Source organism: Aythya ferina, assembly GCF_964211825.1.
Source record: "Aythya ferina genome assembly, chromosome: 22".
NCBI lineage: Eukaryota > Metazoa > Chordata > Aves > Anseriformes > Anatidae > Aythya > Aythya ferina.
The window spans coordinates 3415958-3432433 of NC_140320.1; the positions used below are offsets into that span (position 1 = coordinate 3415958).

Below are 16476 nucleotides of genomic sequence, written 5' to 3' on the forward strand. Positions count from 1 at the left end.
TAAATTCCCATTACACAAGTTTTAATTAAGCCCCAATTGCACAAACTTCAAAGTCAGTCCCACTTTGTCTCATCCCTTTATCAACCAAAGAGTAAAGCAAAAGCAGACAGAAGAGCAGACATACCCAGGAAGGGTAGTGCCAGAGCTCTGTACTTCACCTGATGAATTTTATAGCCTGATTCCTGGCACTGATCACAGCTGATGTGATTGCAAGAACCGGGCGTCTGGAACCTACACCACCTTCCACCATCAGAATGACGCTGAGGATTCGTTGGAAGACACAACGAAGAACCTGGAAGGGAAAGATTACCTTCACGTTCATCTTCAGTAGCAGCTGGAGCAGACAGTAGCATTCTTAACTAGTTTTACGAAATAATTCTCAACCAAACAAGCTTCAGCCCAAGTCATAGCACCTGACAAAACGTGACCTCTGGCAGAATTCAGAGAGGACCCATTAATACACAGAACTTCCCTAGCTGTAATGTTCTCGTACAAGTCCAGTAAGGCCCAAGAGCATCCTGACAACATCTACAGATCCCCTCCAAAGCAGTCCAATTTGCCAGAAACATTTGGAATGTGATAAAATTCCTTTTTTTTTTCTTCTTTTAAACAGAAGACATCTTAAAATAAACGCATGTTTTTACTGCCACGTGCACTAAAACTTTTGGAGTTTTCTCCCCACTGCACTTTTGGGACCACAGCATGCCTCATCATCTTGAGGCTCACTGAGCAGTCCAACAGGAGAGACAGGGAAGATGAGGTCGGTCTCAAAAAGGGAACATAGATCTTGGTTTATGCAAATTCACCAAGCACAGTCACACCCAGAGTTCAAAAGCTCCATCTACAGGAGCAGCACACACACAGGTAAGCAGGAGATGACACACCACGCTGGAGAATTTACCAAAATAAAAATGTAAAGCTGTAGCCAGATTTCTGGTACAACTGGATGTTCCATGATGACAGTGTTCTCTGAACTAGCATCAGCCCTGCTTACTGTGATCTGGGCATAATGCTTCCCCTGATCCCATCATGCTTCTCTGCTGCACAATCAAACAGCCACAGCACACTACAGAAACAGTGCTGCAGCTCCACCTAGCAGGGGACAAGAAAATCCAGGCAAAGGCAGTAACCTGGAGTTCTCTTTTTAAAGATTCAAAGATCTAACGTCACTGCGGCTATCCTCCGTTTTCGATTAATTCATCCAAAATGTCACTAAAGCCCAGAACATAACACACATGAAATGCGTCGTCCTACAAGTCAAAGGAAATATGCACTGGGGCAGAAAAAAGCATCTTGACTCTGACATGGCAAACACACGTGCACACGTGTATATATAAGTAAAAATACACAACAAAACAATGTGCAGAGAACGAAGGAAACAACTACTGCTTTTCAATAGAGCAGTGAGAATTCTAAAGACTTTGTCCAACTTTTACCTTATTTTCGGTACCATGCAGAGGGGAGCACAGTAGCCACAGCCCATAATAGGCCAGCTCAGGGATATACCTGGCTTCGTTAACGTTCCTAAGCAAAAGAAGGCAAAGAGATGTCTTAATCTCTCATCAGAGGAACATTTACTACAACTGTTACAATTAACTGTGCTCATTGACTGGAAAACGTTCAATAATCACTAAATGTTGTTTACTTTTAGCTAGGTGGAACACGTTCTAATTATCTCTTCTGAAAGAAATCAATGCTTTCATTTTGGTATAATCAGGATAATAACAACACAAGCGCTGAGGGCTTTACTTCTCCAAGGCACCATATAAACATTCAGAATTAATTGCTCACATTGTTGCTGAAAACTTGAACTCGTGTTCCACCGGCTCAAAGTTTGTCATTTCAACAAAGATCTGCAAAGAAAGAAAGCTCAGCTTAGCTGATTCACACAAGGACGTGATGTGCAGGTCTGCTTGGGTGCCAGAACAGAGAACGTGAGCTCTGTAACTCTGAAACCACAGTCCCTTGCATGACGCAGAACGTAAGCAAACCCCAAAATCCCCAGGCTCAATATTGTGTCTTTTCCCGGGGAGCAGTGAGGGTTAACACCACAGAATGGAACAGGAATGGCCCAGCTGGCACCAGCCAGCAAGCACTAAGCATAAGACAGACACAGAGCATGTACCCTGCCCTGAGATTTATAGAGAACAGTCTGTTCAGGGGACCAGTCAAGGCAGGCCTGCCAACACTCCTGTGTCCTTACAGGGTTCTGCATCGCGTTTGTGGTGGAGGACATAAGGTTCCCTGAGTAGAATCTTATTACCTGCAGGCAGTTCTGCAAACACTGAGGTTTTTCTTTTAGGGAGAACTTTTGTAGAAGCCTTAGGATGTTTTTGAAAAGAAGAAAGATGGATTTGCGAACTTGAAGAAGATCATCAGTTGAAAAGTAAACCTCGTCAGGGTCCTCTTCCTCCTCCTCTTCAAGCATCTCGTCCACCTGTATTGGTAGAGAAAAGAAACAAAATTGTCTTGTCCCACAGCAGTGGCTGATCTCTTTTGCACATTTTGGTGCTTCAGAGTTCCCAGGCTAGGTCCGACAGTGTTTCACATCCAAAATTCTAAGTCTTTTCATTCAGATTAGTTAAACGCATTTAATAATACAAAAAAAAAAAAAAACAAGGAAAAACAGGCAGAAGGATGAAAGCTGCGTATACTGCAAGAAAGCTCCAGTAGAACTTATTCTCATTTGAAACCTTCATAATGAGGAATTGCATCAGAACTGAAGACAATTATCTGAATTCTAATATGACAACTGAAAATCCATCTTCTTCCCTTGCTTGTCATGACCCCCTGGCACCAATGTTCCTTCAGGATTCTGATGTGTGATCCTCGGTTCCATTTAAAAATCACATAAGCATCAGAGTTGGCAGCTGAGTACAGCTAACCACAGCATTCAGCCCTTAACTCCCCATCAGTAAGGAAACTCAAATGCTGTTTGCAAGCTTGTCACATACAAACTTGCAGATGTCCTGAAGAAGATGATATAAATTAGCTTCTCCCTTTGCTACGGAGCTTTCTAACAATGTCACAGACAAATAAGCTTTACTTTTCTATTCGTCAGCAGCCAAGAAACTGAATTGAATCATCAAACCTCTGAAATTCCTAACAATAGCTAGAGAATCAAAAGTACAGACCAACTGCTGAAGAAAATGTTAAACAAAAGAAAAAAAAAGGCTGAAAAAGAGAACTATCACACTGACCTAGAACTTAAATAGGTTGCCAACAATTTGCTCATTAATAGAGACTTTTATCTGAAGAGACTACACAAACATCTTACATTGGAGCTCCTATTCCTGCTTGGCTTTCCTTTCTTTCTATTTGTTCTTGCATTGGTCTGAGAGCTTTCAGCATGCGTCTTCTTTCTTTTCCTCATCAGGTTTGGTTCCTGAGGCCAGCTTTTTCTCAGGATTTGAAGACATTTATCAAACATCAGCACGTGGAACATCCGGCTAGCTATACTACCTGCCCAGAGAAGAAAATATGAGCCACCTTCTGGACAAAATACGTAGACAGCAGAAAGTCACCTGGCCATCTCTCCATTTGCTTTTACAGAAAGAGATGGCAAGGACAGAAGCACTGTCCTAGGAACCTAAGAAAGATCAGTAGGAGAAAAAGAATCATTTGAACAAAACCTGCTGGTATCAGGTCCTACAATCAGCAACAACATTCTCCAGTTGTATCGCTACCCGACTGCCCCCTGCCAACAAGGAATCATGTTTTATCCAACCATAAGGAGGTGCATCCCTTCACTCACCTGGGATTTCCAGCAGTAAGAAGTACAACCCAGCTGCATGAAGAGCATAAACCCTCTGCTGCGTGTTAGCTTTTTTATCCAGGCCCACTTGGACAAAGTGGTACAACACAGCCACAAGAGCGTTCTGCGAGAGGTTGTTTTCAGCAAACAAGGCCCAGATATTCTAAGGCAAAATACAAGAACAGCGGTAAGAAACCCAGCAGGAACCTAGCTCTCTACAAGGACACCCACTCAAAAAAGACCTCAGATAAAATGGTTATCACAAAGGCCTCTCTCATGCCGTATTCTAAAAATTCTTGGGAGCTATACTGTGGCAAGGCATTTCCTTCGCAGTTACCATGAACATTTTAACAGTTGCCACTACAACCAACCACACATACACATGTAATTTTTGGTTAAACATCGTAATTGGTTTCCTCTGAGATATTCTGATATGTATGCCAGACAAGAGTTTTCTGGTGCAGTCTCTCTGAATATTTTTTTATAAAATTCAAGCCAGGATAGCCTTGAATAACAGCAAAACACAGGACCTGTGTCTTTGCTGGGCACTACACAGCCCAGTGTGATCAGCCTTACCCTTCTGTTCTCATTGTCCACAACAGTGAACGGAGAGAGAGCCTGGTAAAGGCAGGTGAAAGCGTTCAGCCCATCTTCTGTGATCTCCCTTTCTATCTTGGGGTCCAGAGGTTCAGTCTCTGTGAAATCGAGGTCCCAGACCGTGTTCACCCAGACTACAAGACATGAAAAAAAGAAAAGAGATGTGAAGTTTGTTAAACGAACACACTGCATTCTAAATAACACTTGAAAATAAATGTTGAATACAACAATTACGGCAGAGAGTCCTCAGAGAAGATCACTGAGGGTTTAAGACATACATGTAAGCGCCTCCTCACTTGCATTGCTGATAAGAGAGAAGCAGGTGCTTGTGTGCTGACCACCTCAATGTCCAGACCTAAGGCAAGGTGGGTTTAGACGCTTTGGGGTGTGTTCTTTATATTATTTTCAGCCCATGTAGCTGCAGTTCTTTATATTATTTTGTGGATTTCTCTGCAAAGGGGGTTGCACACCCAGGCGAACATACACTAAAGCACCCCAGACACCCACACAGGGGCACACACACACAAACACACACCAAAACACCCGTGGGGCAGCCCCATCTCCCTACACACACACAGCTGCCACACAAACCACTTATTTTATCTTTTTTTCCCCGAATTTCCCTCAAAACGGGTTTGCGGGTAGGCGCTGACAGCCATTAGCAGACAACCGGGGCTGACCCGGCCCTGACACAGCCACACCCGGGCTGCCCGCGGCACCCAGCGCCCCGCTCCCCGCCCTCACCGCCGGGCAGCTCCCGCAGCCGCCACACCGCCAGGGCTCGCACCGCCTCCGCCTCAGCCGCCGCCGCCATTTTGTTGCCGCCGCCCGGCGCCTTCGAAGCGACCAATGGCGAGCGGCCCCGGGGCCGGCGGCCAATGGGCGGGCGGCATCCCGGAAGGGAAAGCGAGGAGGGGCGGGGCGGAGGCTGCGCGGCGGGGAGGGGCGGGGCCGGCGGGCGGAGCGCCGCGGGGACGGGGCCCGGGGAGCGGGGGCGCATGCGCGCTGCGGGACCGGCCCCGGACGGCGGCGGCGGCGGCGGCGGAGGGTGGGGAGGGGGAAACGGGGGAGGGCCCCGGACACGGTCCCGGTGCTGGTCCCGGTCCCGGTTCGGATCCGGATCTGGGTCCAGATCGTCATCCCGGTTCTGGTCCCGGTCCGGTCCTGATCTGGGTCCCGGTCCTGATCTGGGTCCCGGTTACGACCCGGTCCTGATCCGGATTCCGGTCCTGATCCCGATCCCGGTCCTGATCCGGATCTGGATCCCGGTCCTGAATCGGCCCTGGTCCTGATCCGGTTCTGATCCGGATCCCGGTCCTGATCCCGGTCCCGGTCACGACCCGGTCCTGATCCTGATCCTGATCCGGATTCTGGTCCTGATCCGGATTCCGGACCTGATCCCAGTCCGGTCCTGATCCGGTCCCGATCCCGATCCCGGTCCCGAGCCGGATCCGGATCCCGGCCCTGCTCCCAGTCTCGGTCCTAATCCGGGCCCCCACCCTCAGCCCCATCCCGATCCCGATCCCCTCCCCCCTCCCCATCCCATCCCCTCCCCATCCCCATTGGGACCCCAGCCCCGCTCCCCTCCCGGCCCCTCTCCCCATCCCCTGCCGCATTGCGGCCGCCCCCGTCCCCTCGGTGCCCCCCTCCCACCCCGATCGCTGCCCCCCTCCCGGTGCCCCCCGGAGCGAGGATTCGGATTCGTGCCCGGCCGCTGCCCCGGGGCCGGCCGCCCCCTTGGGAGCAGCACCATGAGCTTCTTCGGGTTCGGGCAGAGCGCCGAGCTGGAGCTGGTGCTGAGCGACGGCGAGAGCCGGCGGCGAGTGGAGCACAAGACGGAGGAAGGCAAGAAGGAGAAATATTTCCTCTTCTACGACGGGGAGACCGTGGCCGGCAGGGTCATCCTCACCCTCAAGCACCCCAACAAGCGGCTGGAGCACCAGGGCATCAAGGTGGAGTTCATCGGGCAGATCGGTGAGCGGGGTTTGGTTTTCTGTTTTTTTTTTTTCCAGGTCATGCTCGTCTTGTCCTATTTTCTTGGCCCTGCTCAGGCACTGACTTGTCTCTGAAACGCACGTCCTCGGAGGCAGCAGAAAACTTGGGCTCCATCCTGCGGGTTCACGCCGTAGCCTGGAGATCCTAGCAACGACAGCAGTGAGGCGGCGTTCAGCGGGGTGCCTGCATTCGCAGCTCCTTATCAGAGCACTCCAGGATGGCTGCTTGCCTTTATTCTGGGGCTGTTGATCTTGGTAGGCCTGAGGAGGACAAATTGGGTGGGTTTTGCACATAGATTTCACATCAGCAACCACAGCGTTGCCCACAACGCGCCTTACTCATGTCAGTGAGCTCTCTTGAAGCCTACGGGCTCTGCCCCGCTGGTTCCATCTTCTGCTCTGATTTTCCTTGCACGGCTGACCACCCGTCCTGGCACATTCAGGTGAAACGTGTGGCTATCTGTGCGTGTAACCGATGCAGATGGAGGTGTTCCCTGCTTTCTTAGGGGAAAGGTAGCTGCCACACCCACCCTTGGAGCAGAGAGATGTCAGCATTTCAGGGATGTGTCCGAGACCTGCAGGCCAAAATAAGTTTAAGGTGTTGCTCTTGATGTGGCCGTTCTCTGCTTGTGTATTCAGTGAGCTGTGTGTGCGATACTTCTGTCTGGGGCCCTCTGGACCTGGGGTTAGGGCTGAAAATCACTGCACGAGCTGTATGCACGCAACCTTTGCGTTGTAAATGGTGCAGTATAGGAAAGGGAACTAGAGATATTTCCCACCTAGCTCTGATACTTCTGTTTCAATTTTTTCCGGGCCCTATTTGTGCGTAATGATCCCCTTTTGGAGAGAAAGGGGAGGATAGCCCCAGAAAGCCTGTAAATAGTGGAGCACAAGTGAGCCTGTTGATCAGGAGCTGGTTGTGGCTTCCTGTTTGGTTGAGATCCTCAGTGGAAAGTAAGCACAAACCTCCTGCTCCGCTGTGTCTTCTCTGTGCTGCCTTGCCTGCTGCTAGTTACCCATTTCGGAAGACTTCTGAGCCCTATGGATTTGGAACAACTGCTTTAATTCTTCCACATTGTCCTACAGTGCGTGAGAAGCTGCTGTGTCCTTTGTTTTTACCCATCATGCTGCTTTGCCACAGCACGGAAGTTTGTGCTGCTGATGGCACTTCCTCAACGCTTTCCATTCTCAAACCAGCTTGCTTTATGTTCCGACTTCCCGCGGCCACAAGGTCTGTATGTACAGAAGACAATTTAACAGGCCAAGAGGCCGAGACATAAACAGGCGATGTGTCACAGCGAAAACAGCTCTTTGCTTCTGGGTGCCAGAGTCCAGAGTGTGAATACACAGCCCTGGGAGCACAGAAACCACTTAGGATTTCCCTTCACCTGCAGTTTCCGTGTCCTGAGCATGCCACCCAAGTGTTGGCAGGGTGCTTTGTAAATCTGGAAGCCTTACAGCTCTGAGAAGCTGACAGTACAGCTTCTACCTGTTTGAATTGTTAATGGCTTCAGAAACGTGGGAAACATCAATCTTTTTCCTCCGAGCTGAGAAGTGCCAATCTCTGCCCTTCCGAGGCAGCAGAGGAGTCAGCGCACTGATATTTGCCTCCCCTTGCTTTAAATTTGATGGTTGCCTTCCGCATTGTGTGGGAAGCTGATATATTCCTCTTATTATGTGCCATGTGTTCTCCCTGTCACACCAACAAGCGCTCTCCTCCCAGTGGACACACGGGGTGCAGGGAGCGTTGGCTTCCTCATGTCACCTGCCTGCCCAGCCTGAAGGGCTCGGGGGCACTTGCTCTGTAAGTGAGAGGTGGTCTCGTGCCAGTATTTCCATTAAAAAGCTAAGATGTGCAAGGGGCTACAAGAACCAGGCATTACTTAAAAGCAGAAATCTCACCGTGCACCTCAAGGAGCAGAGAAATGAGTCTTGCTGCCGCTCCTGAACTCTTGCAGTACCTCCCAAAAGCCTCCCTGCGTGGTTCAGTGCTGACAGTGAACTTGCTCCTACAATTGTCTGATGACTTAGGTTTTTGCTTTCTCATCTAAACGTATCAGATTGGCTAAGGCTTTACCTTTCTGAAGGACTGTGTGGGTGTCTTGTAGTCACATAGCTCACGCACAGGGCTGGGAAGGGCAGGTTTCATTGATGGGTATGTGTAGCACAGAGCTCTGAATGCAAATTGCAGAGTTTTAAGTTTCTGCTGCTTTGGCATGCGAGGGAAAAACTCTGCGGAAGCGCAGAGGGAATGGCTTGCTTTAAACGTGGAGCCTGGAGTCAGTTCCTGCAGACGTGGGAAGGTTGTGGGGAGAACTGAAGCAATGTGACCACATTAGTCACTTGAGCTGGTTTGAACAGTGCTTCCCCAGGTGAACGCTCCTCCCTCACCAATGTTTGCGTGGCCGTTCGTTATCTAGGTGGATACACACGCTTGGGTGTCAGGCACAGCACTGCTCAGTGCAGAGGCAGTGAGGATCTCCACTGCTACTTGTTTTCCTCGGTATATGAATCAAGGCCGCTCAAATTCTTTGTTGTCAAAGAATTAGCAGGACAGCTGGAAGCCTCTTAGCCCTGCATTTTTGCTCTGTCACTGTTTGCTGTTCTAAAGATGCAGTGGTGTTTGTTTTTTTTTTCTTTTTTTCTTATTAGAGTGCCAGTGCCTTTGGTCTTGAATATACAGCCATGTAGAAAATGGCTAGAGGGGGTTGCATGGCTCCTCAAACAGCCTGGACATAATTAATATTGATTATAGATGACCCACGTCACCCTAATGCAAGCTGATGTCCTGATTTATTGTAGTAGGTGAGGCCATGCAGACCTCTTCCCTCCTCTTTAAGGGATCTGTCATCATTTATGGAGCTGGGGAAGGGTTAGGAATAGATCAAGAAAATACAGCAGGAACCTGGGCTGTCACAAAATAACCCCTTTCTTGTGCCAGGCTTTGACATCAGCTTATGAAGAACTGCAGTCAGTTCAGGCATCCATTAATACGTGTGACTGCTGACTGGTGGAGTGAGCAAAGAACTAATTAGCCTTAACCAGCAGCTTGCTTTTCCTGGTTCTTCACTGGCCTTGGACCTGCCACATGCCATAGGCTTGCTGTCCCAGCCACTGTGATGGCACGTGCTCAAGTTCTGGCCCACATCTGGCTTAGAAGAAGAGCAGTGAGCAAGTGCAGTATGTCCAAGTCCAGAACCCCTGGCAGGTTCTCTGAATGGTGGTAAAAGACTTCCTGATTTGGACAGGAGAGTTGCTTGTAGCTGAGAAATCTCCTGCATTTCCTCACTGTGTTTTTGTGCGTGGGATTGAGCAGCACTGCTTAACGTGGGCTTGCCTCTTCCTAGAACTCTACTATGACCGAGGAAACCACCACGAGTTTGTGTCTCTGGTGAAGGACCTGGCCCGTCCCGGTGAATTCACTCAGTCGCAGACATTTGACTTTGAATTCACACATGTGGAAAAACCTTACGAGTCCTACACGGGGCAGAACGTGAAGTTACGGTGAGTCTCCTCTTTGCTGACCCCAGTTCCTGGTTCTGTGCAGTGTGCAGCTACCGATGCTTATTGTGAGGATACCGGAGTGCAGCTTCTGTTCCCAAATGTACCTGCAAGTATATAATGCAACTCAAATGAAATTTGGTGGGCTGAATTGTAAAAGGCTGTGTTTGAGGGCTGTACTTTTATAAGCTTGCAGCAGGCTCCAAGGAACTTGCTTTGCCCCATTTAAGCAAGAAATCATCCCCTTCTGAATCTACCAAATGCTTTTCAATTTACTTGGTAATTCAAAAAAACACAAAAGAAATTGTTTGCTTTAGTCCCCAACAGGGACATTTTCCCCGTCTTGCAATCAGTCTTGTTGACTTTAATTGTGCTCTATATGCAAACAGATGCCTAGCTTGTATCTTGTTCATATGTTGCGAGCTGTATTTCACATCTTGGCACTCCAGTTGACTTGACATCCCCAAAATGATGCTTAGGTAACGCAGGCTTACAAATATATGAAAGTTCAGACAAGTCTCAGAAGAATCTGTTTTTCCATTTGAAGATTCCCATTGCTCCCTGTGCAACGCTAACAGAGGGAGACTTCCCTTGCAGGTATTTCCTCCGAGCGACCGTCAGCCGCAGGCTGAACGATGTGGTGAAGGAGATGGACATCGTCGTGCACACTCTGAGCACCTACCCGGAGCTCAACTCCTCAATTAAGATGGAGGTGGGCATTGAGGACTGCCTGCACATTGAGTTCGAGTACAACAAGTCCAAGTAAGTGGCTGAAGAGCAACCAGTGGCTGTGGGGAATCATCTCCAGAGGACAGCTTCCTTCGGTGGCCTGAAGCACGTCTCTTGCTTGTGGTCCTCAAATGATTTTCTTCTTGCCTTCCAGCGGGGCTGGCAGACAGATCACTGAAGTGCAGTAACTGGTCCTGGTGGAGGGTCTGTGGGTTCCTCTCCTTGCCCGTAGATGTGCTGTCTGCCCCAAGGAATGGGGCACAATGGCTGTGGCATAGTGCATAGCATGAGGCCACTGCAGGAACTTCTCCTTTTCTCCTTCTCTTTAGTGAGATCAGTATTTTCAAGTGCCTTCAAAGTATAACACTGCTTTTCACCAGACAGTACAGCTGCAGTAGGACCATAATTCAGGCACAGAAGCAGGAACTGACACTTTTAAACTACTTTTAATGCATCCTTCCCAGCTGGTGCTGGCAAATCTCCCTGCAGTCTAACATTTGGGTTAGTTTTAATTGACCTAAAAGATCGGTTTGGGGGGCTTTGCTATCGCAATCTGAAATTCTGTTTTTAGTTATCTGATCGTGCTGAATGTTCTTGCCGATTTTCAAAAGCTGGGAGGATGAAAGCTGAGGTACTGCTTACAGCAGCCTAGTGCAGGTGGTAGATACATCGTCAGAGATTTACAGCTGGGGCTGAGCATAAGAGCAAAGTGCGTGACAAGTGAGCTCCTGCTCTTCGGTCTGTATCCTGTTCTTCTGTGCAATGTTTGACTGCTTCCTTCCTTCACGTGCCAGGTATCATTTAAAAGATGTGATTGTCGGTAAGATCTACTTCCTGCTAGTGCGGATCAAGATCAAACACATGGAGATAGATATCATCAAGAGAGAAACAACAGGGACTGGACCCAACGTGTATCATGAGAATGACACAATAGCTAAATATGAGATCATGGACGGGGCACCTGTGAGAGGTGAGATGGCAGATGAACCCGTCGAAATTCCTCTCCTGAAATCCAGCAGGGTGGGAATTTGAATCCTACAGTCTTTTCGGTTGAATCTGCATGGTAGCTGGTAACATGCATCCTATTGCACTGCTGAACTCATGGCAGCTTATGTAGGTGATTAAATATGACCCCCTTCTCTGGTGGCGTGGTAAGTTGCAGGGATTTTACTTCCTCCTTTTGATGAAGGAGTGGCAGAACCAGGAATGATGTAAATTCACTGTTGGCTTGGGCCATCGGTTGGCATTTCTTTAACTCGGAGCAGAAAGAGAGTGTTGTAGCTCTGTGCCAACCTCCTGTGCCACTTGTTTTCTAGTTCTACTGCCTAGCAGAGCTACCTGCCAGTGAAAATGGCACTTTGGTTTTTTTTTTCCTGCAATGCAGGTCACAAATGAGTCTCATGCTCTTAAAGAGGAGATGGGATAGCTATCAGCAAGGGCAGGATCTGGCTATGGACCGTACATGCTGATAGCTTTTTGAAGGGACTCAAGGTCTTTTAGTTCGTCTTAGTCCACTTGTGGAAACTGTCCCAAAGTTTGATGTGCCCTAGTGAAATTGTTTTGCTGGTGCTCCCGTGGTTTGTATCTCCAGGTTCACATTCTGCCTGTGCTCTTTGCAGGGGAGTCCATTCCCATCAGGCTCTTTCTGGCTGGCTACGAGCTGACTCCAACGATGAGGGACATCAATAAGAAGTTCTCCGTGCGTTATTACCTCAACCTGGTGCTGATCGATGAGGAAGAGAGGCGCTACTTTAAACAGCAGGTGAGAAACAGAGCTGCCAGGTCTTGGGCCTGCAGGCCGCCACTTGGGGTACTGTGATATAAGGGCCTGCTGGATTCCCATGGGGGAAAATCACATTCTTTAAATGAATATCCTTTAATTGAATATCTTTAATGGAGTATCCTTAACTAGACCTCATAGAATGTGCAAAGAGGGTCTAGAAGAGATGGTCTGAGCAGATCAGATGTGAGTGGTGCTGGGGATGAGTGGAGAAGGTGCCCCTCAGTGGAACTTTTCCACTCTGTTGCTCTGTGTTGGAGCTTCTGTGGTTCACCTTATTGATCACGACGTGGTTGCAAACAGCAAGAGAACAGCTTTCCGCAGGCATCAAGTGGGTTTGCCTTGTGCTCAGATCCCGGGGAGGAGCGCTCTACCCAAATTGTCAGGAAGGCTGTGTTGCAAGGCCTCTCCTTACCCCGGCGAGTAGCCTGGTGTGCAGCTGAGGGTGAAACAAGCCAGCGTGGGCAAGTTCTCGCTGGGGGCTCAGCAGCTGTGCTGTGCTTGGCAGCTTGGTTCAGCGTTTGGGGCCGGGTGGGGCCGGGAGCAGATCTCACAAGCCCTGACGAGCCCTGCTGGCTGTGTTGCTACAGGAGGTGGTGCTGTGGCGGAAAGGAGACATAGTGAGGAAGAGCATGTCCCACCAAGCGGCCATCGCCTCCCAGCGCTTTGAGGGGACGTCCTCCCACACGGAGGCCAAGACCCCCAGCCAGCCTGCAGAGAACAACGGCCGGCAGTGAGAGGCCACGCAGAGGAAGGCTGCTGTGGAGCCGGTGGGGACAGCGGCGTGGAGGAAGAAGAAACACTTCAGAGACTTCATGAAAAAAAAAAAATCCGTTTTTGACTTAATTCCTTTCTTCAGAGGACTAGTAGGGTGCGAAGGGGATGGGAGGGCAAGGCAAGCTGGAGCACTGGTGGTGTGGAGTTGAAGGTACCTCGGTGCTTCCCAGTCATCTACATTCCTCTGGGGTCGGCTGCTTTGAGAAATGTGTCTGGAGGCTGCGGAGCTGCCTGATCTCCTCTTGGCCCCGAGAGCCTTTCAGTGCGGCAGCGGGGAGGGAGAGAGCAAGTGAAGGCCAAATCTGCTGCTTCTTCTCAGCGGTATGGAGGGCGCTTTGGGGCTGTGTGGGATGGATGTTTTTCTCGCCTTTCTGAAAGCTTCACGAGGGAAAATGACACGGTGTTTAGCTGGGAGGTAGAGGAGGGAGTCAGAGGCTGAGCTGCTTGAAGCTGCTTCACGTTATCGCCTTGCTGCCTCCCCTTCCTCTTCGTGCTGCTGGTGGATTCTTTGTCACAAGCAGTTACAGAACGGAGCCGAGTCAGCCCTGGGCTGCTACACAGTCGCCTTGCTGGTGGAGCACGGGCAGCATGAGAGCTTTTGTGTCCTTGCTGTGGGAGCTCCTGACTGCCAGGCTGTGTCAAAGGGGAGCTGTGGTGGTCGGTAGGAGGGAGCGAGGTGTGCAAAGGCAGTAGGATGTGGCACAGGCTGGGTGACGGTCAGGAGGGAGCAAGGAGTGCTGCTGGGTGGCCAAAAGTGGGGGCAGGAAGGCTCCTGGCTGAGAGCAGCGCCTTCCAGGAGTTGTCCCTGCTTGAGTATCCACAAGATTCAGTCTCTGGTTGCTGCAGTCTTCCAGGTCCCAGTTGCTGCTGCAGAGCAGGGGCAGCCCAGCCTCGAGAGGTCTGGAGAGCAGCGTAGGAATGTGAGAAGTGAATGGGGGCTCTGCGGGAGTGGGTTTGCGTTGCACACACTGCCCTGCTCGTGTCTTGTGTCCTTGTGGTGGAGCAGGCTTTGTAGGAGGACAGAGAACAGTATAGAAATGTGTTTGTTTTTTTTATTTGCTCCCTCATGCCTGCAGGATGAGGATTAGTAATGTCAGAAAGTGGTTGCAGTCGCTTAAGAAGCTCGTGGCTGGTGCATGCTGATAGATGAAGCCAGGCAGCAACTGGAAGGACATTTTCCTTCTGGAAAGGAGTTTTCCACTTCCGGAGAAATGTTCTAGAGGCCTGAGCTGAAGTCACCAGTGAGGTCTGAGGGTATGCCAGGAACTGAGAACCTGAATGCAGTTGTTTTTGTTTTTAATTCTAAAATAAGCTGCTTTTAGTCTTCAGCTAAGTCGAATCATGAGAACATTCCCAGAAGGGACTCACTCCTCCCTTAAAAATTAGGTGTGGCTTTGTAGATGTGATTGACTGAATTCAAAGAATATCCATCCTGGTTAGAAGCCCTTCAACGAAGCAGGTGGTCAGACCTCCTACCAGATGGAGATACAGGGCTGCACTAAATGCTGGGATATGAGCTCCATCAAGTGGGAATTGGCAGATTTTCCCTGCGAGTTTGTGGCTCACCATGGTTTTGTCCAGCTTCCTTTTGACTCTGGAATGAACCTCCTCTGCCTCTGTCCTACAGCTGCGGGTAGAACAGTTTTCTTGCAGCTGGGAAACGCAAGCATCTTCTGCTTTGTTCAGTGGAGTGGTGCTGGTGGAGGGAATGGGGTCTGGGTGGGAAGGGGAGCTTTTTATGTAATAAGACAGCTACTGTATTTCAGTGATAAATGTGTGTTTCTGCTTGCCAAAGTAAGTTATCTTTTACTCACCACGTGTAAGGTTGTGGTTTTTAGTAGAGCTGGGCAGTCTTGCTCTGTTGTAGAGGACACTAATGATCTCATCTCTGCTGAGTGCTCGTGTCACACCATGTTTCTGCTCTGTAATCATGAAGACTTGGCTTGCACTTTACCTGAGAAGTCTGTGCTGTGGGCTGGAGCCGTGTCTTCCTAAGACTGAAGCAAAAGCTTACTTTAGACAACTGCGTTATTTTACTGGGGCAAGGGGTGGTAACCCACTGCAGGTCTCACTTGGAAAAGGAATCAGGATATTACCTTGACACTCACTTATTCTACTCCCCCTCTATGCAGGGGGAAATCACCTGTGCTGTGGCAATACACAATCTTCTAGAGACAAATGAAGCTCCCATTGGGAGCCCCTGGGGATAGCAGAGCACCTTTCCATGGCTAAGCTGAGCACAGCAGCACCCTAACCACCCTCTGCTTTCCCTCAACTCACATCCCACCTAGGATTTTCTTTCCTTGCATATTCCTTTTGATTGTGGGCCATGTGGTATGAAAGAAACCCCATGGACGATGTCTCTGCATTCCAGGAGTGGTTTGTTTACTGGCCAAACAGCATCAGTACAGGATATAAGATAATTGTCTGACAAGAAACGCGCTGTAAGGAGATTTCTGTTAAATATCTGCTCATTGCTTTGGGACAGATTACTTGGAAAAGGTGCATGAGCCTACATGGTTGATCGTGGGTTTCTTTTTGTTGTTTTTTTTTTTCCTACTTTGTGCCCCTCTCCCACATCCCTACCTGCAGAATCAGAATTTAGAAAAAATCCCCACTTAAACTAAATGGACCGTTGAACCTGTTACCCACTAGGCCCTCTGTTTGGGGTGGAACAGGCATGCTGAGCATCTTGAGCGAGAAGTTGAAGCATGAGGTCACTCCAGGACAAGGTACTATTAGAAAAGCATTTCATTAGCATGGGAAGGGGCAGACACTACCTGAGCTGCTGTGTCCCCCCCGAGCTGGATGGTTCTGCTCATTACTTGGGTCATTCCCTCTCTCCTACGCAGAGTCAGGCAGGGGGGAGTGTGCAAGTACTAAACCAAGCAGTGCAACTTGTAATTAAGCCTCTGCTGTGTTTACATGTTTCTTAATTCGTCGTCTTTTCAATGGCTGTAATTTTAAAACTTGGGTTTTTTGTCTCTCCAATTAAAAAGAGCCAGCCTTGGCTGTCAAATGCTGTGCATGAGTTCGTCTGGTATGTTTTATATTGCCTGGCTTGGGCCTGGGGTTTTTTTTTTTTTAAGATATTAAGAATTTTTTCTTTATGCTCTTTCTTTAAAACATATCACTGGTAGAAGCTATGCTGGTGGAAGACCTGTGTGGCTTAAAAATTAACAAGCTAGGTTTATTTTCTACTCTTTACCTGATGTCAGTGCTAAAGTAGCATGAGAAGTTTTGTACCTGTGGGAAGCTGACTGTGATCTTTGCAGCAATCAGGTTGGATGTGTATACACATCTAGAATTTCTTCTGGCCAGAAGCTTAGTGACATCTTTCTGCA

General features: G+C 49.1%; 2 protein-coding genes across 2 annotated transcripts in view; one reads left to right on the plus strand and one right to left on the minus strand.

Moving 5' to 3' along the window:
• The window catches only part of NCAPD3 (non-SMC condensin II complex subunit D3), a 30240-nt gene extending 25063 nt beyond the window's left edge, over window positions 1–5177 (minus strand). Inside the window, exons 1-8 of the mRNA XM_084495976.1 lie at window positions 5096–5177; window positions 4331–4485; window positions 3755–3917; window positions 3278–3462; window positions 2264–2437; window positions 1792–1853; window positions 1437–1524; window positions 159–292 (exon numbers count right to left, since the gene is read on the minus strand). Coding sequence (XP_084352102.1) covers window positions 159–292; window positions 1437–1524; window positions 1792–1853; window positions 2264–2437; window positions 3278–3462; window positions 3755–3917; window positions 4331–4485; window positions 5096–5165 — 1031 coding nt within the window. The 5' untranslated portion in view covers window positions 5166–5177. The remainder of the gene's footprint in view (window positions 1–158; window positions 293–1436; window positions 1525–1791; window positions 1854–2263; window positions 2438–3277; window positions 3463–3754; window positions 3918–4330; window positions 4486–5095) is intronic.
• A 240-nt stretch (window positions 5178–5417) lies between these two features.
• On the plus strand, window positions 5418–16160 carry VPS26B (VPS26 retromer complex component B). Its single transcript, XM_084495476.1, has 6 exons — window positions 5418–6325; window positions 9693–9849; window positions 10444–10608; window positions 11370–11545; window positions 12195–12337; window positions 12946–16160. The coding sequence occupies exons 1-6, from the start codon at window positions 6103–6105 to the stop codon at window positions 13090–13092; spliced, it is 1011 nt and encodes a 336-aa protein (XP_084351602.1). The 5' UTR covers window positions 5418–6102; the 3' UTR covers window positions 13093–16160.
• Window positions 16161–16476: the final 316 nt, after the last annotated feature.